Here is a 26,825-nt window from a genome sequence, read left to right on the forward strand (position 1 = left end):
AATGTAAAGAGAGAGAAAGAGAGAGATGTAGGTAAAGAGAAATGTAGACAGAGAAAGTTGACAGAGAGTTTTAGAGAAAGATAGAGAAATGTAGAGAGAGAGAGAGAGAGAGAGAGAGAGATGTGGAGAAAGAGAGAGAGAGTTGATAGTGTTATGATATATTAGTGAAAAATTATGGGTCTTTTATTAAACACTAAAATTTATATTAGGAAATGCATAGTGAAAGGTTATTTTCCCTAAATTGTAATTGAGGTGATAGTGAGCACAGAAAATGGCTCTTATTTTAAATAAAACCGCCTTTTTAGAGCGGATAGGAATTAAGCCAGACCTTTAACTATTGGGTTTTAGCAATATGAGAGTGATTTGCGATTTAGACTTAAGTATTAAGAATCATCCAAATTATTAATGATATCAAACATGAAAACAATGCAGAAATGGCATTTATCCAAATTATTAGGTAAATTTAGATAAAATAATTGATTTAGGATAGGCATGATTTCCCTTGGACGGAAGAGGCATGAAATGTTTTTCGGTGAACAGAAAGACATTCCTTGTTTTGCCCGGAACAGGTGAAATATGCTTTAGCATGGTTCATATTAATGACTATTAGAATATTAATTGCATTAGCATCAAACAGTTGATGTCAACCAAACAACATTAACCTATTTCTTTTGAGAATGATTAGGCTGATAGCACAGCAAAAAGGTGGTTAGCTGCCAAGAAGCCCCAGACTGGGGATGGCTCTTCACCAGTGATGAAAAATTGCAGACCACTGAGTGTAAATGAATGGTTGTTTGTTTGTCTTTTTGTGTTTCTAATTGGCCGACCATCAAGATATAATCAATCAGATATCAAGGTGGAAAATGATTTAGAAATTTGAAATCAATTTTTGATGAAAATTATGGAAAATTGTTTAGTCAAATGAAATTTTAATGGTGAAAGCAGCAGTACTCCAAACGTGAAATTTGAAGTGGAGAAACAAATCTGCTATGCAAAATTTAGGAGCACTGAAAAGACAGTGCTTGATACCAAATTCCAAAGTACTATTGATTTATTGTGATAATGGCATCCAAATTGTGTTAACAGAATAATTGACTGAATTGACAAAAGTTTCCATATTTCGTTCCGAAAAAAGAAAAAAAAAATATGGAAATCTAATTTAGTGGAATATACCAAACACCATTATTAACTACACGATTGGAACTGGAGGATGAGGCTAATCATATGTCTGCATAAAAGAAAAAACTTTAAAGAAACGCATTAATTTTGGGTTGGCAGAGGGAGATTGCATTTCTCAACAGGAAACATGATGAGCAACCCGGGATGAGAGTGCAAATGTTCCTGACCAAACCAGCAGACATGAAAATAGCGGATCCATTTTGTGCACTGTAAGAAGGTTCTCTCAGTTGAAACGTATGAGGAGACAGGTAAGATAAACTTTTTGACGTAATCAGACAAAATGGCAAGCACTCCAATATTGATTGGAAAGATTATTGCTCGGGGAGCAATGCTGTAAGCCATGAGGAACTTTTTATATTGGTTTTATTGTCTCCATATAAAAAAAGCGTTTCAATTGAGACTACACCTTCTTACAGATAGTTAAAGTAAACAATTGAGACTAGATCTTCTTACATATTTTAACGTAAACAATTAGAGAGAAAAGAGAAACTACAATGGATAGAAATGTAACTAGAATTTAATTTTATGCCTGACTATTGAGAAATATTGATTAAGAAAGTTTTATAGGAGATGATTGGCAAACTCCGAAGACAATGGAATGTTACATTTGATAATAAGACTACTAGTTTGGGATATTTTGAATTTCAAAACACTGAGGTTAATATGCAAAGCAATACACATTGTTAAATGAATTGGGACTTGATTAGTATGCATTTTAAAAGTAATGGGCTTTAATTGCTCTAAAAGATACAATTATGCTAGAAATATTGACCCTGACAAACAAGGGGTTGTTACAAATTATTGGGTTCAATTCTATTTAGAATTATAAATGTGTGCATTTTGTTTCTGAATATTAATTGATGTGAATCTAAACTGTTACAGAGAACGGGAAAGCTGTTTTCCTGAGGAGAAAGCAGCCTGGTTTGCTTTTTGTATTTTTCCTATTTTTAGTATGATTAGTTAATTTGTGTAATTGTAGGAAAGAGGAAAAAACAAATATGGGTTTTGATCTTAACAAGGAAGCAGTGTTCAAAATAGAATATCAGCAAGCATGTTTAATTTTGACTGATAAGGTATTTAAATTTTCACAAACTATAGTGCAGACGAACTGTACAAAGCTAAAGGCCTACCGTGCCTACCAAAAATGTATTCCAAAATTGATCCATAAATGTCTCAACAGGGGGGAGATATGGTGAACAGGTATAAATACCTATTTTAAAATTTTTGTAGGAATTGTTTAATTTGTTATTTTATTGATCTGTAAAGAACATGGGATCTCCAGAATCATCTGGAGTGACAATGGAGCTCATTTTTCAAACAGCATAGTGCAAAACATGGCAAAACAACTGGTAGAACTAACTTGAGATTAACACCTTTTTGAGATAGTTATTGGAAGACCATTCCAACTTCCTTTATGGGAAGATGACCCATGACGAGAGACTAAGGAAGGAGAGAAACTTATCCAAAGAACATGTAAGCTGCCGTGATCTTTTTGTCTATCTTGCAGGAGGTGGTGTAGCCAGGTGACTGGATCCTGATCCGAGTCATAAAAGTGAAGTCCTGGTTCTCTCCACGATGGGAAGACCCATTCGTGGCCCAACTCACCAACCTCCACAGCAGCAAAGATCGCTGAAAAGTCAAAGTCGATTCAGGTCAAGGTCGTTCGAGACAGGTGACTCTGAGTGGACTGTAAGTCGGACGGTGTCAAAACCCTTGTCCGTGAAGAAACTCATCTGACGTCTACTCACCAGCCACGAGCACCCCTCACTTAACCCTGACCTCCCATAGACTTTGCACCTCTATACAGAAGCCACAGTGAAAGCTGTTGCCATCCACATCACAGTGACTGGACTGTCAGTGACAGCCTGGGCGTGTCTGAACGCCCCGCCCACAGAGACTCGAGTTGGAAAACAAGTGCAGGAAACATCTGCCTCATCACTGGAAAGGCAGAGCCAAGCGGTCCGCTCTTGGATGGGGCGACGGGGACCCAATCTACATCAACAACATCGGGGTTCCCCGCGGTGTACCAGATGAGTATAAACTCGCTGACCAAATTGCACGACTCCAGAACAGGACGGAGGAAGGGTTTGCAGCCATCCATGAACAGTTGTCGGCGACCTCCTTGATGGCCTTCCAGAACAGAATTGCTGTTGACATGCTCCTGGCAGAGAAAGGTGGCGTGTGCTCCATCTTTGGCGACCAATGCTGCACGTTCATCCCTAACAACACAGCAGCTGACGGGAGTTTAACCAAGGCCCTGGAGGGCCTTCGATCCCTCAACAGCAAGATGAAAGAACATTCTGGAATTGACACCTCAATGTGGGGCGAATTTGGTAGCATGTTTGGCAGATACAAACAGTTGATTGTATCAGTTTTAATGTCAATCGCTGTTTTTGCTGCCATTCTCACAACTTGTGGATGTTGTTGCATTCCCTGTATTCATGCGTTATGTAAAAGATTAATAACAAATGCCATAGAACCAGTCAAATCAGAAATGTATGCCTTATTGACATCTGGAGGCGAACCACTGGACGATGATGATGATGACGACGACGCATCTGGGGATGAGGAGGAAATGCAGTTCATGGGACTGCCTAACCTGTTCCCAGATCCTAAAGACTATGGCATTGATTTTTTAGTGTAACGTTTTTCTGTTATTTTTGTGATCCTGTGATGCTAAAATCTGAAAAGAAGAGGTTATGGGTGATTATATTTTATAGCAGAATCCGGATAAACAGGAGGGTTATGTTGGAATTATTTTATATAAGTTATCCTGATTCTGGTATGACTGTCGAAATGTTAGTTAATAGAATTAGTGTCTTGAGCCCTTGGGAAGTTTCACCTTATTCAACAAAGAGGAACTACCCAGGGGGCCGACATCTGTCTGAACTATTGTGTGAAGATTGCAGGATATCGGGAAAGATACTGTAAAGATGTTATCTTGAAGGGGCATATGGTCATGATCAAAGAACCTTTTGTAACTGGGAGAGATCTCTCTCTCCTTTGATCAGCTTGAAACTTCCTGTAACTTGGACACTCCCAAAACACAATAAGAGACTTTGCAGGAGGGGACATTTTTCAGAGTGCTTTTGGAGGACTGTCACGAGGACAGTTCCTTGAACCTCTCATTTTTAAATAAAATAACCTCAATTCTTTGTGTTCCTACTTTTTTCAGATTGGTGATACAAATGTCTGGTGTTTAAACCCAACAGTATCCAGTAGTGATCTATACTCATCATAAAATTTCAGAATTGATCAATCAGAGTCGATTTGTAATAACTCAGATGTGCTTACAATACTTGCCGTTGTTGTCATACCCGATCAAGAGATGTCCGATGGTAAATCCTGCGGACACCATGCCTTTTGAATTTGAAGGGGAGGCTCATGAGTGTATATCGGAGACAATGAAGTATACAAAGTTGCGACCAGATTTGGAATCTACTCCCTTCCACAATGGAGAAGTAACATACTTCGTGGATGGATCCTGTTATAAAGATTATCTTGGAAATAATGCTGGATTTGTAGTTATTAAGCAGGAGGGAAGCAATTTACCGACAGTAAAGGCATAGAGTTGTGATCAACCATGCTCTGCGCAGCTAGCTGAATTGAAGGCGTTGACTGAAGCGTGTGTGATGGCCAAAGGAAAAGTAGCTAATTTCTATTTGTGCATGGTGTGTGTCATTTGTTTGGAGCTGAGTGGAAGCAGCGTGGATTTAGGAAAAGTGACGGTTCGCCGATACATCACCACAAGCAGGTAGTCGATTTGATCTCAGCCATGATGCAACTAAACAGACTTGCCATTATTAAGTGTCAAGCACATAAGAAAGGTAACAATGACATTGTGTGAGGAAATAATGCAGCTGACGAAGCAGTGAAATTGGCGACGAAAAGCCAGGTCACTGTTTTGGCTCCATTGGTATCAATAGAACCAGTTGCGACACCAGATGATATTGTGTTGATCCAACAAAAGGTAAGGCTAAGTGAACATAGCTTGTGGCAGCAGAAAGGTGTGTCAAAGGACGAAAAAGGTTTATGGAGATCGCATGAAGGGTTGCTTGTAGCACCAGTCTCATTGCTTACAATGCTGATTTCAGATGGGCACAATTTAGATCTACTGCGCACGGGGGGGAAGTTGTGAGAAAAATGAAGCAACAAGGATATTGGTCACCATACTTACAGGCAATGGTGGATGGAGTTTTAGGACAATATAAAGTCTGTGCACAAAACAATGTTCGGAAGAGTATCACAACACTAATCGGACATATACCAGTTCCAGAAGGTCCGTTCAAACATCTTGTTTTAGATTTTGTAGACATGAACAAATCAGTGCAAAGGAACAGGTACATAGTGGTAGCGATCGACCGATTTTCGTTGGGTGGAGGCAACAGTGTCAAAGGACCAAAGCTCGGAAACCGTTGTCAAATTCTTGTTAAGAGAAATAATTCCGCGATCTGAAATAAGTTCTGAGAATGGTCTGGCATTCATACATAAAGTTGGCAAAGGAATTTTGCAACAATTGCGACTAAAACAAAGGTTAGGTTGTGTGTATCACACGCAATCACAAGGTATGGTAGAAAGGGTTAATGGGACACTCAAAGCAAAACTCAGCAAAATATGTGCTAGCACAAAGCTGAACTGGGTGGATGCGCTACCACTTGCACTAATGAGCTATTGCATGCAAACTAACAGTGAAATGCTCACGGGTCGACCCATGCCGACACCGCAGTTGAGAGGACCCTATAAGGGGCACCCTCTGGAGCAGCTGCAAAATGAACTAAAAGATTATTTAACACAGCTAACTGCTATACATAGAGCTATCTATGTGCAGGAGAAAAGCAGGGTTCCTGAATCCAGGGAACTGACTGGTGGCTCAGTGGTGCCAGGCGATCAAGTGTACATCAAGGTATTCAGGCGAAAGTGGCGTGAGCCGAGTCGACGAGCTCCCTACAAGGTGGTCCGAGCAACACCTACGGCTGTCCAGGTGGAAGGAAGCACGACATGGTACCACCTCAACCATCGTACTAAGGAGCAGAACAGCCTGGACAGCCTGAATAAGGAGCCAGATATCAAGGATTCAGCTCCTGGTGATGGTGATCTGCGGGCTGAAGGAAAGTAACATTTAACATGTACAAGTAATAGGCAAATAAAAATAAACATTAACGTTGTTAACTTTCAGACGAGCTGTGTCTGGTTTCCCAAGCAGGGAATCGGGCAGAAAGAGGCTGTTACGTACCGGGGATGGAGGACCCCAAAGCAGCCAAGGGTGCGAGTCTGGTTCGTTCAAATATTTAGTTCGATCGTCGTCGAGGCGGGCGAGCACAAGAGGGGACGGCGCAGTCGGGTCGATGGCCGTAGCGGGAAGGACGGTTGCCGTGGAGTCCGTGTGGCGTGTACAGGTTCGAAAGCGCAGTCGTTGTCCGTGGTCCATGATCTGTGGTTGTTGTCCGTGGTCCATGATCTGTGGTCGTTGTCCATGGTTTGTGATCCGTGGTCGTTGTCCTTGGTCCGTGATCCGTGGTCGTGGGTGCAGAGCGTGGTTGGAATCAGTATTCTGTTTAGACGATCCAGCAGCATGGTCATGTTCCTGGTGGCTTTAAATACTCCTTGACTGACTCACACCTGGCAGCACTCGAGTCATTAGGGGCTAGACCTGTGATTGGGTGACAGGCGCAACCAGCCACCAGTCTAGTCTGGGGCCTGACAGAGGCCATAAAAATGCGTGATCACACAAACACAGGATGACTCTGCCAGCGAAATGACTACAAGCAGGAGGCAGGACACTCCCTTATCTTCTCACAGGGAGGCCCGGCTGGGGACCGAGTTTCCCATGCCCTGGGACGATGGACATGAGATGATGGACGGCTGACAGGACAAGGGAGGATGAGCCTTTCCTTTGTCCTCAAAATGTATAATGGTGCTTGCAGGAGAGAGAGACTTCGGCATTCTATTAAATCTTTGCGAAGACGAGGATCGGATAGAATTTGCTCCAGGGTGCTGTTTTGTGACTCCTCTGTCTTAGACAATAAATTGTTTATATTAAAACGCGTTGTGTTTGGATTCCTTTTTGGAAACGAATATGTATGGAACTTTAAGAATTGCAGGGTCAATAGTTGATTTAAAAAACAGTTCCTTTAGGGCGCTGGTGGTTTCGACACCAGTGACCCAGCTCACAGAAAGAGCAAAGAGATTGACCACTAAGGTTTAACATAAGGTAAAAGCGCAGCCTACAACCACAACACGAGCACCAAGACTGGCATTTAGAGGTCTGGAGAAGGGTGCGGACATGTGGACTGTTAAAGTTAAGGCAAGTCAAGTGGGAAGTTTGGATGACATTCGTTCGATTGCAGTGCTAATAGAGACGTTGTGGAAGGGACTTTACACCATACCAAAAACCCTCGGACTGTGGATCAGAACAGTGTAGTATATTGATACTGGAGAAACCCGGCCAGTGGCAAGTGGCTGTAAAGGTAAAGCAACATTGGAGGTTAATGAATTATGACTTCTGCCTAGTAGTGGACAGGTCAAAAGGGAATCGAACGGAAGGCAAGATATCTCTTTTAAGTGATCTTGATGATCAAATAGGGCCACAGTTATCACTGCGGCCAATGAGGCGTGACTTAAGCTACTTCCGGCTGATAATGCTATGCGATTCACAGCTGATGCCACTCAGTTACCTCAATCAGGCGCAAATAATATGGATACGACTGTAAGGGCAAATGACGTGCCTACCAGTACATATTCGTTTAATTTGACAATGACTTCGGTAGTGACTTCAGCGATGGTAACAGCACCAACGACTGACCCGACTGTAGTATATGATGACTATAGCTCAGACGACATCGGAAATGACTCGGACCATGTTGACATTCCTATTTTTAGTAAACTTAGGCCAAGAAGTTTTGAACCAGAGGAAGAAATTGGTTGGGAACAAGCAAAGGAAACTGGATGGTATAAATGGATTTGGTATTGATTAAAGAAATGACAACTGAGCAAAATAGAGCATGTTTGGCGGCCCCAATGAAACTCCCTATTGTGATCCCAGACAAAAACAGTTTTAAAACATGTGCGGAAGAACAGAGGAACGAGTGAGAGAAGGAGGGTGGACACATGAAAAGCAAGGGAATAGGCATTTCCCATTAACGTTTTGCACTATTCAACGCAGAGATTTACGGCTCAAAGAAAACACACCAGTTGATGAATCCGCTGCCCTCAAGTGCGAACACGAAGGTGTGTACAGAATATGGGGTCACAACAGCGATAGAGGGTGCTCCCACAAAATATAGAGTAAATAGAAATGCAGAATATGAATGTTTTGCAAGTGGTGAGTTTCATAGCGAGGGGCAGCAAGGAGTACACGTGGAAAATATGATGGTGAAATGTAATGTAACTTGGATTGTATCTGACTATGACTGCTATTTTTTGTCACAGTGCCGGTATGAGAATCCAAGTCCAATTGATCAGCCGTGCCATAACATAACAATGACAACACCACACCTCCGGTTCCCGGAGTTGGCATGGCTTCAACAACCGCTGTTCTGTATAGCGTAATCGTCAGAGGACTGTTGTCAACTTCCTCTACTGTTTCTTGTTTCCAAATTTTAAGCTGCTGGCTGATGTATTCGGCAGGGTTTTCCATATTGTGATCGGCTGTCCTTTCAGGGTCTTGGGATCAATTTGATCGGATATTCCGTCCTTATTGTTGCCTTCAAGTCTCTGCTGTACAGATTTAACTCAACTCCATCCACCTCTGGGTTACGCATCCAATGATGTCCGCTACAGGACATTTGCCATTGTTGGTATTCCCAGAATTCTTGCCCACACTGCTTTGATATCACCTAATGCCAGGATTTGTGCCCACTGTCTCTTCTTCAAACGCCCCTATCCACTTGTTGGCACCCTCATGAATTTTTTTGGTATAAACTAACTCAACTTCGTGTTCACCGTTCCAGAAGTGACCGACCACTCAAACGTTTTTTCCACAAAAAGTTAGAGCACTACATTTTTTCACACTTTTGTTTTCCGCACACTCCTAAGCATGTCATATGTTTTTCTTTTTCCTGCGCGTTGCGTTATGCCTTAATTCTTCTTTGCCTGTCTACTGGCGACAGGAAACAGACAAAAAGAAAAGAAACAGCTAGAAAGAGAGACAGAGGGGAGGGGGGGGTTCACACGTGAAGAATATGACATATTTTACTCATTCATTTTATTGTAGCTGTTTCATTTTGATATATTACCACTGTAGGATTAAAGCTATTGTTCTTAACTCGATTACAATGAACAAAAGGTCTCTGTCTGAGTTTCTACTTTGAGGTTGGTTACATGCTGATAAGAAGACAGATGGTGGGCTCCAAGGGACAGTAGAGCCAAGGTGGCAAGCAGTTGAGGTGAACTTCAAAGGACGAATGTGGATTCCAGCGGAAAAGGAGACCAAGGACAGATGTGGATTCCCGGGCTAGCAGATTCCAGTTACTATAACTGGGCAAACTGGGGTTTGGACTTTTGTCGCTCAGCTGGTTTATATTTGGGAGGGGGACCCGGAGCTCTGTAAGGATCAATATCAGGAATAAATCATCTGTGGAGTAACTCGCAAACCCTAGTCTCCTTCCTTCGATGCTGAACACGCACAATTGTTAGATGGGAGCAGACTGAGTTAAGGAATTAGGGATAGGTGCTAAAACTGTACGTCTAACACATGGAAACCTAAACTATTTATAATATACAGTACTATGCATATATTTAATTTGTCCGTACTCATAGAGACTGTTTTGACTGATATCCTCAAACACAGAGTGGTTTGTACACTCATAGGTGGGTCCAACCGAATATTAAATACAAATATTCATTCGAAATCACGTATTATATTAGGCGCAATCGGGATTGACAGTGCGTTTTCTCCTGATGTGTATTTTGAGGGTGTAACCCTCAATTCTACCGACGTGCTAAACCTGAAATAACGTTCAAACAGACGTGACAATTAATAAACAGTCTATGGCTTCATCTAACCATTTCACACTTTTGCATTAACCCCCGGACAAGGGCACGTGAGTTCCTCACGAGGCAAACAGCTCTGGGTCACTCTGCCCTCTTTTCTTCTTTTTCTTTTTTCCCCCAAAGAAATTCAGCTGTTCAACAGCATGCTTGAATCTTTCTTTTAATAAAACACCTGGAGACTGTTTCTGACCTGTGTGCGAGTGAATTTCTTGCCTCCTATTCTCTTAACATAAATTCTACCAGCTACTCACACACACACCATGTGCCCAATAAAATGGTAAGAAAACTTACCTTTTATTACGGCAATTTTAAAATTGGCAACACAGTGTCCGTCAAGCAGACAGCAATCACGCCTTTCCATGAGCTCCCAGTGCCGTGACACCAAATATGGAAGAATGAATCAGAGGAAGAACCCGATCATTAATGCAAGATCACGTCTTTTTATGGACCCACGAAAGCAAGAAACATCTGCAATCCATTGTCATCATTTTGGCGCAAACACCACTTACTTTTAGTCACGTACGCAGGATGTTTACAAGATTCACGGGGGCTTACATAAGCGAGTTATACAACGAGTTCATTTTAGGGCATTAGACATCGCTTGTATTATGGATTTATTTAGGCATAATTCCACAATAATCCACACTCACACCCATACCTAGGGGCAATTTAGAGTGTCCAATCATCCTACCATGCATGTTTTTGGAATGTGGGAGGAAACGGGAAACCCACACAGGCCCAGGGATAACATGCAAACTTCGCACAGGTGGACCGACCTGGATTTGAACCCAGGACCCCTGTGCTAACCACTCAGTCGCCGGGCTGCCTTTTACTTAAATAAAATGAGCTAATTATAATTTTATTTTAATGCCAATGCCAAAACTGAACAAATGTTCATTTGCTGCCATCCCTACAGCTTCAATGGCAACTCCTGAGTAAATAGTATTGATTAAATAATATTTTAAAAATTAATAGAAAATTGGTTGTCTGTTTTCTTGTGCTCTGCGATTGTCTGTCTGCCAATCTAGGGTGTACCTTGCCTGGTGCCCATAGTTTGCTGGGATAAGCTCCAGCACCCACCGCGACCCTTGTGAGGATAAGCGGTATGGAAAATGAATAAATGGTGAATTATGGTAGTTGCCTAATGGTGGCCATATTGGTAGGGGAAAGGAAAGCTTTTTTATGATTCTGCTGTGAATTTAAATTGATTTATCACTAGTCCCCATCCAATCCATTTGAAATGGGAGGGTGAGTGTGAGTGAACATTCGCTGCCAGTCATCCAGATTCTTGTGACACTGCGGTACTCTATTCCCACCTTTGTCCGTGGACTTGTCCAGGACCATGGCAGTGGGACGCCCATACTCAAAGGTGACCACCAGGTCGTCCGTCGCCTCCAGACTCTTGTTCCATGACAGTGTGACGTTAGCCAACAGCGGCTTTGGGTACTCGGACCACGTGACCGTCTGCCAGTAGGTGACCAGGCCGCCCCGTTCCCGATCTCCCATCAGCTGAGGCGGATGAGACAGGTCCGGGCTGGATGCGTCGCACTCATCGCTGCACAGGTATGGGTTCTCCTTAAAAGCGGGAGCAAGATGGGAATACAGAGAGATGATGGGGCAGTCTTCGCTAAAATGGCTCTTAAGCTGCATGTAAGAAATGCAAGTAGATGCAAGTTCTGAAGAAATTGCGAGGGTACCTTTGCTGTGCTAGTCGGTAAACTGCGAGTCACTTCCTGTTAATTTTTGTGCATTTTAGACTCACCTAGACTTCTATTTATTTCAGGTCACTTCTCCCTGTTTATATTGATCCCTTTCTGATGATTTATGTTGTGACATCACAAGTGTCACTTATCATTTTTGTTTTTTCTAGGGTCACTTCATTTTGATTTACAGTAATATCTTGACATACGACTGCCCCGACATACGAAGAATTTGAGATATATGAGTAAAATTCTGAGCAAATATTTCCCTTTAGATACGAGACAATTTTTGAGATCAAGCATACAAGACGGCCAGGTGGCCGAGACGCGACAGGCTGCTTATGATTTCAGCGCAGTCTTTCTCGCCACAACTCCCTCGTGTAAAGATACCTTCAAACAACGGGCGGAGCCTTGCGGGAGCTCAGTAGCAAGGAGGAGGTGGAAGAGGGTCCGCCTCGCTACAAAGGAAATCTGTACAGATTTAACTCAACTCCATCCACCTCTGGGTTACGCATCCAATGATGTCCGCTACAGGACATTTGCCATTGTTGGTATTCCCAGAATTCTTGCCCACACTGCTTTGATATCACCTAATGCCAGGATTTGTGCCCACTGTCTCTTCTTCAAACGCCCCTATCCACTTGTTGGCACCCTCATGAATTTTTTTGGTATAAACTAACTCAACTTCGTGTTCACCGTTCCAGAAGTGACCGACCACTCAAACGTTTTTTCCACAAAAAGTTAGAGCACTACATTTTTTCACACTTTTGTTTTCCGCACACTCCTAAGCATGTCATATGTTTTTCTTTTTCCTGCGCGTTGCGTTATGCCTTAATTCTTCTTTGCCTGTCTACTGGCGACAGGAAACAGACAAAAAGAAAAGAAACAGCTAGAAAGAGAGACAGAGGGGAGGGGGGGGTTCACACGTGAAGAATATGGTAGACATGTTAGCAAAGTGACAAGAGTTTTCTGATTTTATGAAAAAGAGGCACGTTGGCAAGTGGTCTTGCGTTGTTCTATTGTGAGGACATTTGTGTGGGCCATTTTCGGAATAATTTGAAGGGAAGACAAAAGCAAACAAGCCTTGATAGGTTCCTTTTAAAACTCCAGCTGAAAGTCAGGGTGGAGCGACGCAAAAAGAGCCAACAGAAGAAAGGTAAAAAAAATTCAAACAAAATTAGAATTAAGTTTAGTGTAAGGTTAGATTAAATTTATTTTTGTGTGTCTGTATCGTAATCCTTGTTTATGTTACGTTACGAGTGCATTGCCATGCAAAAAGTCTCTCTCTCTCCCCCCAGCACTCCACACAGTACTGAATAATGTCTCATTTTAGTATTCAACATCATAACCACGAGATAGTTATTCGTCACTCTGTTAGTAGATGGCGAATTAGAACAAATAAAAATATGTTTTTCCATTCTAACAGTGGTGGGCCGTCAGGGCCTTCAAGGCCTTCTCTCCTGGCCTAAGAAATATCTGAATCACAGACTGATGTAAATTATATTTTGTCCATGAATACTTATTAAAGAATTCCAAATTGTCTGTTAGCTTCCTTTCATTGCTTTTCCTCCTGGTTGCACTGCTTCCAGATGTGTGTTTTCATATTGAAGCATTTAACCAATCACATTTCAGGCATTATTTGTTGCCAGGGTCACAAATCTGCCTCTTGGCCTTCACAATCAGTTTTGCAGGCTCTGCTGCATTAAACAAGTGTCGATAAGACTGTTGTTTTAACCAATCAGATTTCGAGTTGGCAACACCACAATGCCTTCTCGCAGGCGTAGGGATACGTCATTGCCTTCTCGCATGCGTAGGGATACGTCATCGCTTTCACCAACTATGATTGGCTAGTGATAGAGTGGACTAGCCAGAGCTAACAAACTGTATTTGGAGCGAGCTGCACAAGCAAATATATTGTTGTGTTGATTTAAAGCCATTTTCACGACATTCTATGGCAGAAATACGACAGGACAGGCTCGACTTTCAGCATTAGCTTCGATGGCGATAGAAAAGAAGGAAGAAAGAAAGGAGGATGGATATTGTGTACAGTTAAAAATGATTTTTGGTGAGTAAAATATGGCTATATTCCTAAATAATATTTCAATTGTATGAAATTCCCGGGGAAAGTCGTCCTCTGGGCCCGGTTCTGATATCTGAAAAGCTCCAGTGTTTGTATTTAAGCTCCAGCGTTTGTATTTAATCAATAAATGCTGTTAGGAAGTGGATTTTACCCCATTTTAGTGCAATTTTTGCCGGTTCGCCAAGGAGGTCCATCGCTGTCTTTTCCCTGGAAAATCACCCCCCTGGCCCGGTTGTAATGTCTGAAAAGCTCCAGTATTTGTATTTAATCACTAAATGCTGCTAGGATGGATGCAGAGGATTGTCGACTGTCGATTGTCGGCTGCTCTCTGCCCTCACTGGAAGACATTGCCAGCCCTCGTTACCTCAGCAGAGCCAGGAACATCATAGGGGACCCATACCACCCTGGTCACAATCTGTTCCAGCTGCTGCCCTCTGGCAGACGCTATAGGTCCCACAAAGTACGGACAAATAGGCTTAAGGACAGTTTTTCCCCACATCCATCAGAACTCTAAATTTGCGGTAACACAACACACACATTCCCTTCTGAGGTAATATGAAAAGATGTTTGGGTGGTGATCTGCCTCCTACTAGCTGACTGAAGGTAAGTGAAAGACAGTGAGAGGTAGGTGACCTGTATCCATAACAGCAGAATGCCAAATTACAAGTCCGTAACTATCACTTATTTAGGTCTTTTGCCGAGTAAACGCACCTTATGGAGAAGCACTACCAATTTCGTCATACGCAGTTTCTGGGTGTGATGACAAGTAGGCTTTTGTTGTTGATGATGACGACAGGGCCTATGTCCGTTTATTATTATTATTATTATTAGGAAGTGGATTTTACCCCATTTTAGTGCAATTTTTGCCGGTTCGCCATGGATGTCCATCGCTGTCTTTTCCCTGGAAAATCACCCCCCTGGCCCGGTTGTAATGTCTGGGTGGCTTTTACCCCATTTTAGTGCAATTTTTGCCGTTTCGCCATTGACGTCCATTGCTGTCTTTTCCCGGGGAAATCACCCCCTAGCCCGGTTGTAATGTCTGAAAAGCTCCAGTATTTGTATTTAATCAATAAATGCTGCTAGGAAGTGGATTTTACCCCATTTTAGTGCAATTCTTGCCGTTTCGCGTATGGACGTACAGTGGTACCTCGACATACGATCATAATCCGTTCCGAGACTGAGATCGTATGTCGATCTTTTCGTAACTCGAGCGAACGTTTCCCATTGAAATGAACTGAAAACAAATTAATTCGTCCCAACCCTCTGAAAAAACACCAAAAACAGGATATTGGATTGGAAAAAATGTTTTATTTCTTCTAATTCGCCATATATTGACAAAGTAATAAATAACAAGTGGTTTAATAGTAATAAAATGTGTTTAATAGTAGTAAAATTAGACGCATTTCGCGGAGGGTAGATACAGCGACATACACGGAGGCGGAGGGGTACGCGGTCGATTGGTCGCCGGTCTTTTGGTCACCGGTCTTTTGGTCGCGGTCTTTAGGTCGCCCGGAAGTTTGGTCGTCGTCTTTTGGGTCGCCTTCTTTTTTGTCGCCAGTCTTTTTTGTCGCCTGTCTTTGGACGCCTGATCGGCTACTGCCATCTAGAGTCAATTCATTAAATAGCAGATGGTGTTTTTATTGGATTGGATTGGATTGGATAACTTTATTCATCCCGTATTCGGGAAATTCCGTTGTCACAGTAGCAAGAGGGTGAGGATGCAGGAATAGGAAAGGCGTTTTAGACATAAATAGATAGGTAATAAGTAAGTTAATAAATAAATACATGAATAAATATATAAATAAATAAGCGTGTTGCTTAGCACATATATACATACATACACATAAATGTACATGCATGCATTCGGTAGGTCTTAACACTTTTTTTGTTAAAGAGCCTGACAGCTGATGGGAGGAAGGATCTGCGGAAGCGCTCCTTCCTGCAATGAGGGTGCCGCAGTCTATTGCTGAAGGAGCTTCGGAGGGACTCCACAGACTCATGCAGGGGGTGGGAGGTGCTGTCCATGATGGACATCATCCTGGTCAGCATTCTCCGCTCTCCCACTTCCTCCACAGAGTCCAGAGGACAGCCCAGAACAGAGCTGGCCCTACTGACCAGCTTATTCAGCCTGTTCCTGTCCCTCTCCGTGCTCCCGCATCCCCAACAGAGCACTGCATAAAACACTGTAGATGCCCCCACAGTGTCGTAGAAAGTCCTCAGCAGTGTCCTGCACACTCCAAAGGACCGTAGACTCCTCAGTAGGTAGAGGCGGCGCTGGCCCCTTTTGTACAGGGCATCTATGTTTGTGGACCAATCTAGTTTGTTGTTGAGGTGAACACCCAGGTACTTAAAATTCTCCACGATTTCAATGTCTGTACCCTGGATGTTCACCTGAGTGGTCTGTTGAGGATTCCTCCGAAAATCGATGACCATTTCCTTTGTCTTACTGGTGTTGATGTAGAGGTGGTTTTGCCTACACTAGTCAACAAAGGCTGTGATGACTCCCCTGTACTCCAGGTCGTTCTCGTCCGTCACTCGTCCAACAATAGCGGTGTCGTCAGAGAACTTCTGGAGGTGGCAGGTGTCTGTATTGTGTTTGAAGTCCGATGTGTAGAGGGAGAAGAGGAGTGGAGAGAGCACTGTGCCTTGTGGGGGCCCCGTGCTGCAAGCTACCACATCAGACGTACAGTCCTGGAGTCTCACATATTGTGGTCTGTCAGTGAGGAAGTCGATGATCCATGCGGTTAGGTGGTTCCTTACTCCAGCATCTTACAGTTTCCCTCTCAGTAGGACCGGCTGAATGGTGTTGAACGCACTGGAGAGGTCAAAAAACATCATTCTCAGCGTGCTTCCCGTGTTCTCCAGGTGTGAAAGAGACCTGTGCATCAGGTAGGTGGTAGCATCTTCCACACCAATTCCTGGACGATAGGCGAACTGCAGAGGGTCCAGCTCTGCATGCATCAGGGGGCTGAGGTGATTGAGGATGATTCTCTCCAATGTCTTGATCAGGTGAGAGGTTAAAAGCAGTCCAATGAACCTACCTTCATTCTCTCTGGGGAACTTGCAATGTTGAAATACTTTAGATTAGATGGTCATTTTTATCAAACATATAAAAGTATTACCGTAATTACTCGAATATAACACGCATATTTTTGCTATATAATTAATTCCAATAGTTGGGGGTGCGTGTTATAATCAATAACTAAAATAAATTACAATCGAAAAAAGCATTGTCAAACTCACTTTGACGCACGGACATTGTGCAATTTCCAACTTTGAATTCAAAATACACGCATATTAAAGATCGTCAAGCTTCACAAACATCACAATCCTGCATTAATAAGCTGGAAAGTAGAATACTACATTGTAGTGTAGTACGTACTTGTATTTAAAAATATGTCCAGCGGGGGGCAGTACATTCCCTTGTTACATGTGATAGTCTTTTCCATTGTGCATATCTTCAAATCATTTATTTATTCAATTTGTATGTTCCTTTTCTTGTTTGAGAATGACAATAGATATTTGAATTAAAACATGGTATTGTCAATTGAAATGTAGTCAATGTTCAAGGAAGTCTAAAAGGTATTGCAACATAACATGTCTACATGATATGTTTGTCCACTCTGTGTATCATCTATTGCCCTAAAATTCAAACGCATAACTCCCAACTGCACGACACTCGACACGCTCGTACCTGAAGATTTCTCTATCCGGTTTTGAACAAAACAATCGTGAGACGAAGAAAAAAAGGTAAGATTTCTGATTTTCGTCAGCGGGAAATTTTAGGTGCGCACTATATTCGAGTACTGCATTTTTCCAGATTTTTTTGGCCCAAAATTACCTGCGTGTTATTTTCGAGTGCGCGTTATATTCGAGTAATTACGGTAGTATACTTTTAGTTAGACAGTATTTAGATCGTTTCAACAGTATTTAGACTCTAAATACTGTTGAAACGATCTAAATACTGTTGAAACGATCTAAATACTGTTGAAACGATCTAAATACTGTTGAAACGATCTAAATACTGTTGAAACGATCTAAATACTGTTGAAACGATCTAAATACTGTTGAAACGATCTAAATACTGTTGAAACGATCTAAATATATAATATCAAAATATCAATAAGAGCACTCATTTAACACATCAATAAGAGCACTCATTTAACACATCCGCTGCTGCCATTGACTGTCATAGGCGTCCAATGAACCTTCATTCTCCCGGGGAGAACGTGCAATGTTGAAATACTTTAGATGAGATGGTCATTTTTATCAAACATCAAAATATCAATAAGAGCACTCATTTAACACATCGGCTGCTGCCATTGACTGACATAGGCGTCCAATGAACCTTCATTCTCTCTGGGAGAATGAATGGGAGAATCTCTCTTGAGGTAGAAAAATGGTTAAGAATGCCCAGAAAAGTGTTCCAAAAGCGGATTAATAGTTTTTAAAACAGCATTTAATGATTAAATACAAATACTGGAGCTTTTCAGACATTAATTGGGGGTGATTTTCCCGGAGGAAAGACAGTATAAACCTTGGCGCGACCAAATGCGACGACCATTTGCGAAAGGGCCTACATTTCACTAAAACGGTAAAATACGCACTTATTGATGAAATACAAATACCGGAGCTTATCAGACATGACTACCGGGCTCTGGGGGTGATTTTCCCGGGGGAAAGACAGCGATAAAAGTCGGCGCGACGATATGCGACCATTCGCAAAAGTGCCAAAAATGCACTAAAATGCGGTAAAATCAGCACTTAGTGATGAAATACACAGCAGCTGATGTGTTAAATGAGTGCTCTTATTTCTCCCAGAAAGAATGAAGGTTCATTGGACGCCTATGACAGTCAATAGCAGCAGCCGATGTGTTAAATGAGTGCTCTTATTGATGTGTTAAATGAGTGCTCTTATTGATATTTTGAGATTAGATATTTAGATCGTTTCAACAGTATTTAGATCGTTTCAACAGTATTTAGATCGTTTCAACAGTATTTAGATCGTTTCAACAGTACAGACGCTCCCCTACTTACGAACATTCAACTTACGAACAACGGTACATACGAACATGTCTGCAAATTGCGTTTAAGTCCAAAAATGTTCGCAAGTCCAATTTTGTATTTCGCGCCTTTTTCGGAGTAGTACTTCTTTCCGCCGCTAATACCGACGCCTGGCGCTGTGAGAGCTCAGCTCACCCAGCATCTACCTTCTTCTTCGTTGCAATGCGGAAGTGCGTGAATGTATCTCCAGTGTGCAAAGAACCTTTTTCATTTGTATCATTAAATATCTCATGCATCCAATATTGAATATGGTTGGTAAAAAGCTAAAGGCTTCTATTGAGGGAGTTGCAAGGAAGAGGCAAGCCATTTCATTTGAAACGAGTGGCAATAATAACGAAGCTTGATGTGCGTGAGAGTGGTGAGCGTTTCACGGGCATTGAATCGTTCGACCGTCAGTACCATTTATAAACAGAAAGATCGAGCAGCAGGACCCAAATATTGAACGTTGCACAAAGTTTGCAAATAAATTGAATGATGCCATACAGTGCTACCGCATCATTTATGATGAAAAAAAGAAGAAAACTGTGCAATCGTCATTAGGTTGCTTCTTTTGGCCAGTTTCTAATACATAAATCTCTCTCTCTCTCTACAGTACTGTACATATTCTCTCCATTTTATTAAAAAAAAATTTTCAGTACAAACCAATGCGTGTTACTTATACAAGCCTTAAACATACAAATGCACTTATATAAACCTTCAATATACTTATATCGGCCTTAAACATAAATTATAATACAAAATATAGCACTGAATCAACTTACAAACAAATTCAACTTATGAAAAATCGCTCGGAACCAATTGCGTTCGTAAGTAGGGGAGCGTCTGTATTTAGATCAGGGGTCACCAAACTACGGCCCGCCGGCACATTTGGACCGGCCCTCTGAACAATACCAGAGACGCTATCGGATTTTTTTTTTTTTTGGATGCGGCCCGCCGGCACATTTGGACCGGCCCTCTGAACAATACCAGAGACGCTATCGGATTTTTTTTCCTATTTGGCCTTGAAGACTGGGACGTTTTAATCTTGTGTTTGGTTCATTGCACCCCTGCTGAGCCCACAAATCATCCCAGTGAAGCGGGGCTTCGCATTGCTTCTTTGGTGACACGCGCGGGGAGAGTGTTTCCCTTTGATGCATGCGGGCACGTCCACCGTTGCATGCACGAGCAGTGTTACCGAGACATCTGGACGATCGCAGGTGAGGGCGGAGCCCTGGGACCATCGCGGACTATTCAAGCATATTAAAACTGCAACCTGTTTGAGAACGGAATAATGGCGAAAAAGTTAGGTGAGAGAAAAATTGATTCAGAATGCAGGGTATTTAACCTGGAGTGGACAAACGATTATTTTTTTGTTCAATGCAAAGAAAAGGCTGTTTGTCTCATTTGTCAAGAGACGGTGGCGGTATTCAAAGAATACAATCTTTGCCGACACTATGAATCCCGTCACAAAGACAAGTACGATAGATTGCAAGGCCAAATACCAGCAGACAAACTCAAAGCGAAAAAGTGGACTACTATCTCAGCAGAACCAGGCATCCGTTCGGGCCAGCTTTTGGGTTGCTAAATTGATAGCAAGCAGCGGTAAGCCTTTCACTGACGGAGAGTTTGTTAAGAAATGTATGGATACTGTCGCGGAGGAGGTGTGTCCCGAGAAGAAAGATGCATTTAATGCCGTAAGTCTGTCGGTGAGTACAATGACCAGACGTGTTGAAGAAATCGGGAGTAATGTATATGCCCAGCTGCAGCAGAAGACGAAATAATTTGACTTTTTTTCATTAGCACTGGATGAAAGCACGGACGTGCAAGACACAGCGCAACTGCTCATTTTTATTCGTGGAGTTAGCACAAACTTTGAGATTTGCGAGGATCTGGCAGCCCTCCAAAGTCTCAAAGGGACTACAACGGGAGAGGATATTTTTGACTAAGTGTGCCAAACCATGGAGAAGTTGGACCTGGACTGGTCAAAGCTAGCTAGCATCACGACTGACGGGGCTCCTAGCATGGTGGCCGAAACTTGCGGTCTAATAATGGGACGCATGAACCGGGAGTTGGAAAAAAGGGGTCTCACCGCCCCGCTACGAGTCCACTGCCAAATTCACCACCAAGCACTGTGCTGCAAAATGTTGACGTGGGATTCTGTAATGACGGTTGTGGTGTCGTGCATAAACTTCAGAGCAAAGGGAGAAGATTGTGCATGGCACAACAGAAAGTTAATGTTCCATGGCTTTTTTTTCTATGAAGAACCCAGAGAGAGTTATTTAGTTATTATTTATTTCATAAATAGTGTTATTTATTTCCTGTTTTTTCTGTGAAGAACTCAGAGAGGGTTATTTAGTTATTATTTATTTCATTAATAGTGTTATTATATGTTTCCTGACTTTTTTTCTGTAAAGAACCTGGAAAGGGTTATTTGGTTATGTGTGGCTTTCTGGAAAACAATTTAAAAAAATTAAGCTCCCCTACGATCGTCACACTTTTTCTGTTACAAACTGACACCGGCCCCCCATCAGAGAAGGGAAAAGTTATGTGGCCCTCACAAGAAAAGTTTGGGGACCCCTGATTTAGATCGTTTCAACAGTATTTAGAGTCTAAATACTGTTGAAACGATCTAAATACTGTCTAACTAAAAGTATACTAATACTTTTATTTGTTTGATAAAAATGACCATCTAATCTAAAGTATTTCAACATTGCAAGTTCCCCAGAGAGAATGAAGGTAGGTTCATTGGACTGCTTCAATAAAAACACCATCTGCTATTTAATAAATTGACACTAGATGGCAGTAGCCGATCAGGCGACCAAAGACAGGCGACAAAAAAGACCGGCGACCCAAAAGACGATGACCAAACTTCCGGGCGACCTAAAGACTGCGACCAAAAGACCGGTGACCAAAAGACCGGCGACCAATCGACCGCACACGGGCGGAGGGGGGGTGTTCGGGGGGACTTTATCCACGGCACTCCTAAACGAAAAAACAAATTTAAATTAACTTGGATAAATATATACAGACACTCAACGTTTAATGTAACTTCACACACAACTGAATTCTAATTTTGTTTTAATCTTTTTTACCTTAGTTCTACGGGTTGACCCCACCCAGATGTTCATCCGGGGTCTTCAAAACGAACGCATCAACAGTTGTTTGTTTTTGCCTCCCCTTCAAAATATTTCGATAATGACTCACACAAATGTCATCACAATACGACAACGCGCGACCACTTGCCAGCTTGTCAGGGTGAGTCTTTTCTATAAAATCCGAAACCTCTTGCCACTTCGCGAGCATGTCTTTGATATCTTTTGTAGCCAGGGGCCCCGCCTCTTCCACCGCCTCTTCGCTACTAAATTCAGGCAACAAATGTTCACCAAATGTATTCCAGATCTTTTTTTAAATTTTTCGAACCAGCCATGACTCGCTTTAAAGCAGGGGTCTCAAACTTGCGGCCCGCGGGCCAACTGCGGCCCGCGGGACGATAATTTGCGGCCCCCGTCTTAATATGAAAGATCGATTTTTTTTTTTTTATTTTTTTTTTATTTTTTTTTTTTTTATTTATTTTTTTTTTTATTTTTTTTATTTTTTACCCCTTTCCCCATGATGGCGCCGTTTAAGTGGCAGCCAGTGGCAGTAGCTCTGTCCACTCATGTTTTTCTTGTTTTACAGCATGTTTTACATGAAAAATTAGAGGGAACATTGACATGCACCTGCTTGTGGCAGGTGTGATACTGGTGTGCCGATAGCGAGCAATGATGATGTCGTGACCGGATGATTCGCCTAAAGACGTTTCGCCGACGGACGTTTGACAGACGGACAGGTCGTACTAGTATTTGTTAGTTTAATGATTAAATACAAATACTAGTATTTGTATTTAATCATTAAACGCTGTTTTCAGTTGGATTTGACCGAATTTGAGAGCATTTTGAGCCGTTTGGCGAATGGACATCTATAGACGTTTTTTTGCCTCCATCGCGATATCATCCAGTATTTGTATTTAATCATTAAATGCTGTTTTAGGATGGATTTGACCCGATTGCTGTCATTTTACGGCTCGGTTCTGCTACATCTGCCTGCCCAAGAGTGCTTATTCCCGGACTGCCATTGATGGTAGACGAACATTGATTTTTACTATAATTTGGACAACACCGGCGGCGGGCCGGACTAAAAATCCTAACAGGCCGTATATGGCCCGCGGGCCGAGGTTGAAAAACTTGTACACACGATCCGGCGGGGCGAGCGTTCGAATCCCGTTTCGGCGAAACCTCCGTTCGGCCGAATGAACGTTCGGTGGAACGTCCATTCGGCGACCTGCCCGTCTGTCAAACGTCCGTCGGCGAAACGTCTTTAGGCGAATCATCCGAGTACCGATGATGTCGCTCACACTGGTACTCAGTGCGCTCAGGGAGGTTGTCTTTCTGCTCAGACCAACAAAAAATTAGAGGGAACTTTGGTTCGGAGCTGAATGAACCAATCACGGTGAGGTATACGGCTCTGGAGGGCGGGACATCGGCCGGGCTGTCCAGTGCCTCGCTCACTCACTCATTCATTCCTCCAATCAGCTGGGCGGAGGAGAAGCCGTGAGGCCGATCACTCCGCTCGGCGCGCACACTCCTCCGCTGCTCTCAGCATAGAACTGAATGAGGCGCTATGATCCGTGATCCAGCCTGTGTCAGTGTCTGTAGCCATCTCCGCGATTGAAACGGAGAGCGAAAGTGCACATGCGCCACAAACCCGCGCGACTGAATGTGAAAGATCAACCCGAGACTCATTCCAAGTGGAAAAACATATTACAGAGCCCCAGAGATGTCTCTTTCAAAGCCTGCCGTGAAGAGAAAGGTCGGTGATGAGCACAGACAGTTTCAAGAAAAGTGGGGAGTGCAATATTTCTTTGTTGAACACAGGGGCACCCCGACGTGTCTAATTTACACTGAAAAAGTTGCGGTGCACAAGGAATACAATTTGAAACGTAATTGTACTATGAGACATGCTGAGGAGTACGAAAAATACCAGGGAGATGAGAGAGCCAACCAGGTTGCCAGTCTTAAAACATGTCTTCTGAGGCAACAGGATCTCTTCAAGAAGGCTACCAAAGACAGTAATGCAGCAGTCAAAGCTAGCTACGCCGTTTGTGAGTTGATTGATCCTGTGCTAAGTGATCCCAAATGGCTCATGGACTTGGCTTTTCTTGTTGATATCACACATGAGCTTAATGTACTGAACAAGAAGCTACAAGGCCAGGGGCAACTTGTCAGTGCTGCCTATGACAACGTGAGAGCATTCTGCACTAAACTTGTGTTATGGAAAGCCCAGCTCTCTCAGACAAACCTTTGCCATTTCCCAGCATGCAAGGCTCTCGTGGATGCAGGCACACCATTCAGTGGTGAGAAGTATGTTGAGGCCATTTCGAAGCTACAGGAGGAATTTGATCACAGATTTGCAGACTTCAAGACACACAGAGCCACATTTCAAATTTGTGCGGACCCCTTCTCCTTTGATGTGCAAGATGCCCCTCCTGAGCTTCAAATGGAGCTCATTGACCTGCAGTGCAACTCTGCACTCAAAGCCAAGTTCAGGGAGGTGAGTGGAGAAGCAGACAAGCTTGGGCAATTTTTGAGAGAGTTGACCCCCAGCTTCCCTGAACTTTCCCGAAGGTTCAAGCGGACCATGTGCCTTTTTGGGAGCACATACTTGTGTGAGAAGCTCTTCTCCACCTTGAACTTCAATAAGTCCAAGTACAGGTCCAGACTTACTGATGAGCATCTTCAAGCTCTACTGAGGGTCTCCACTGCTTCCTCCCTCAAGCCAAATGTGACTATGTGAGAAGAAGCGCTGCCAGGTCTCTAGCAGCAAGGAGTAGGCAAGAGAAGCCGTGTTCAGAATATTTCATGTTCAATGTTCCATTCAAGTTCAGAAAGTTAAAGGTTAAAGAGCTGTTAATACAGACATTTGAAACGGAATAAAAATAATTCATTTTCTCTACTTAGCCAGCCAGTGTATATCTACTGTATGCTCATTAGTATTATTTGGTTTTGTATTACTGATTGATTTATTTTTTATTCATCTTTAAGTTAATTTATTTAATTCATTATTTTTTGTTAAAAAATAAAGATATTTGATAACGTTGGAATGTTTTATCAGTGCTTTTCTTGTGGAAATCCTGATGCGGCCCAGTCTCACCCAGACTCGGCCTCTAGCGGCCCCCAGGTAAATTGAGTTCGAGACCCCTGCTTTAAAGGGTTCCGAAGGTGTTGAAGGCTCTCCTTTCGTTGTTATCAAATCCATGTAAATTCCGCTGGCTTTTTCACATATGGTTGACTCGGTCACGCTATCTCCTGCTAACTGTTTTTCTTTCATCCACAATAAAAGAAGGCTCTCCATTTCGTCGTGAATGTCACTGCACCAGTGGGAAATTATAGTTAGTCCTTTGGAAGGCCTCTTTCCTTAATTGCGTCCTTCTGCTTAAGGATATGGTTGACGGATTCCTCTCGTATAACACGTACCCCACTCTCATATTTTTCAATTATTGCGCGCTTCATGTCGATTGTCAACGGTCGCCTTTTCTTTGCAAAACTCTGCCGATCCATTGTTGTTTACCTTGTATATAAATGTAGACCAACGTGGGGGGAAAAACGGGTGGGGAAATGCAAAGTCCGCTCAGTGCTCGTAGATATATTTTATACACGAAAGAGATGCAAAACAGACAGTGCCATGGCCACCTGGCTTGGTCGCATCTCGAAATTTTGATCGTATCTCGGGTGAATTATACGATCGAAATTTTCGTCGTGCCACGAGCATGTCGTACCATGAGTATGTCGTACCACGAGCTGATCGTAGGTCGTGGTACCACTGTATATGGACGTATCGACGTTCATCGCTGTCTTTTTCCCGGGTAAATGATACTCCGGGCCCGGTTCTGATGTCTTAAAAGCTCCAGTATTTGTATTTAATCAATAAATGCTGTTTTCGGCTGGATTTTACCCCATTTTAGTGCAATTTTTGCCGGTTCGCCATTGACGTTCATCACTGTCTTTTCCCGGGAAAATAACCCCCCTGGCCCGGTTGTAATGTCTGAAAAGCTCCAGTATTTGTATTTAATCATCAAATGCTGCGAAGAAGTGGATTTTACCCCATTTTTGTGCATTGATTTATTGATTATTTTTTATGTGTCGCAGCTGTAGCTGCAGTAGAGGTTTTATAGCCATTAAATAGTTTTTGCTGAAGGTGTCACTAGGAAATGCACGGACCGCCACTGCATTCCAATATATTATGTTTTTTTTGGTGTTTATTTTTCAGAGGGTGCGAACGAATTAATTGATATTCAGTACATTTCTATGGGAAAAGTTGACTTGAGATATGAGTAAATCGACATACAAGCTCGGTCCTGGATATATTAAATGGCGCACAAACGGGAAGGTACCATCCCCTACACACGTGACGGGGTGCATCAACGTTTTGCAGACTATACCTGTATTAGGTTTAAGTAGGTCATGTAACAGGATTAACCTTAATCTGTTTCATTAATAAACAAAATAAAGGCTGCACTTTGAGTGCAAGAGATTTTGGTACCTTAGCCAAGTTTACTAATTCAACATTACAATCTACCGCATTTTGCTGTTTAATATACCCCCTCATTTAATATACCTGGGTAAATACGTTATAAGTGATTTTGTGCAGTCACTCATTCAATATGGAAAGCACAAGCACCACAAAAGCTTTCAGAGACGACATTGTGTCTACTTCCAGCACAGTGAGTAGGTAAAAGCAGACGGAACTGACTGTCGAATGAAAGCTCGCCATTCTACACGAGCTGCGAACCACTT

General features: G+C 42.6%; 1 protein-coding gene across 11 annotated transcripts in view; it reads right to left on the reverse strand.

Moving 5' to 3' along the window:
- The window catches only part of LOC144092640 (uncharacterized), a 97,278-nt gene that overhangs the window by 42,413 nt on the left and 28,040 nt on the right, over positions 1-26,825 (reverse strand). For 6 of the 11 annotated variants that reach the window (XM_077625627.1, XM_077625629.1, XM_077625628.1 and 3 more), the window contains one exon: positions 11,487-11,745. The exons of 2 other annotated variants lie outside the window; for them this stretch is intronic. In XM_077625627.1, coding sequence (XP_077481753.1) covers positions 11,487-11,745 — 259 coding nt within the window. 3 more of the 11 variants (XM_077625631.1, XM_077625634.1, XM_077625635.1) reach the window with 3 other exon arrangements.

This window comes from Stigmatopora argus, chromosome 18 (genome assembly GCF_051989625.1).
Source record: "Stigmatopora argus isolate UIUO_Sarg chromosome 18, RoL_Sarg_1.0, whole genome shotgun sequence".
NCBI lineage: Eukaryota > Metazoa > Chordata > Actinopteri > Syngnathiformes > Syngnathidae > Stigmatopora > Stigmatopora argus.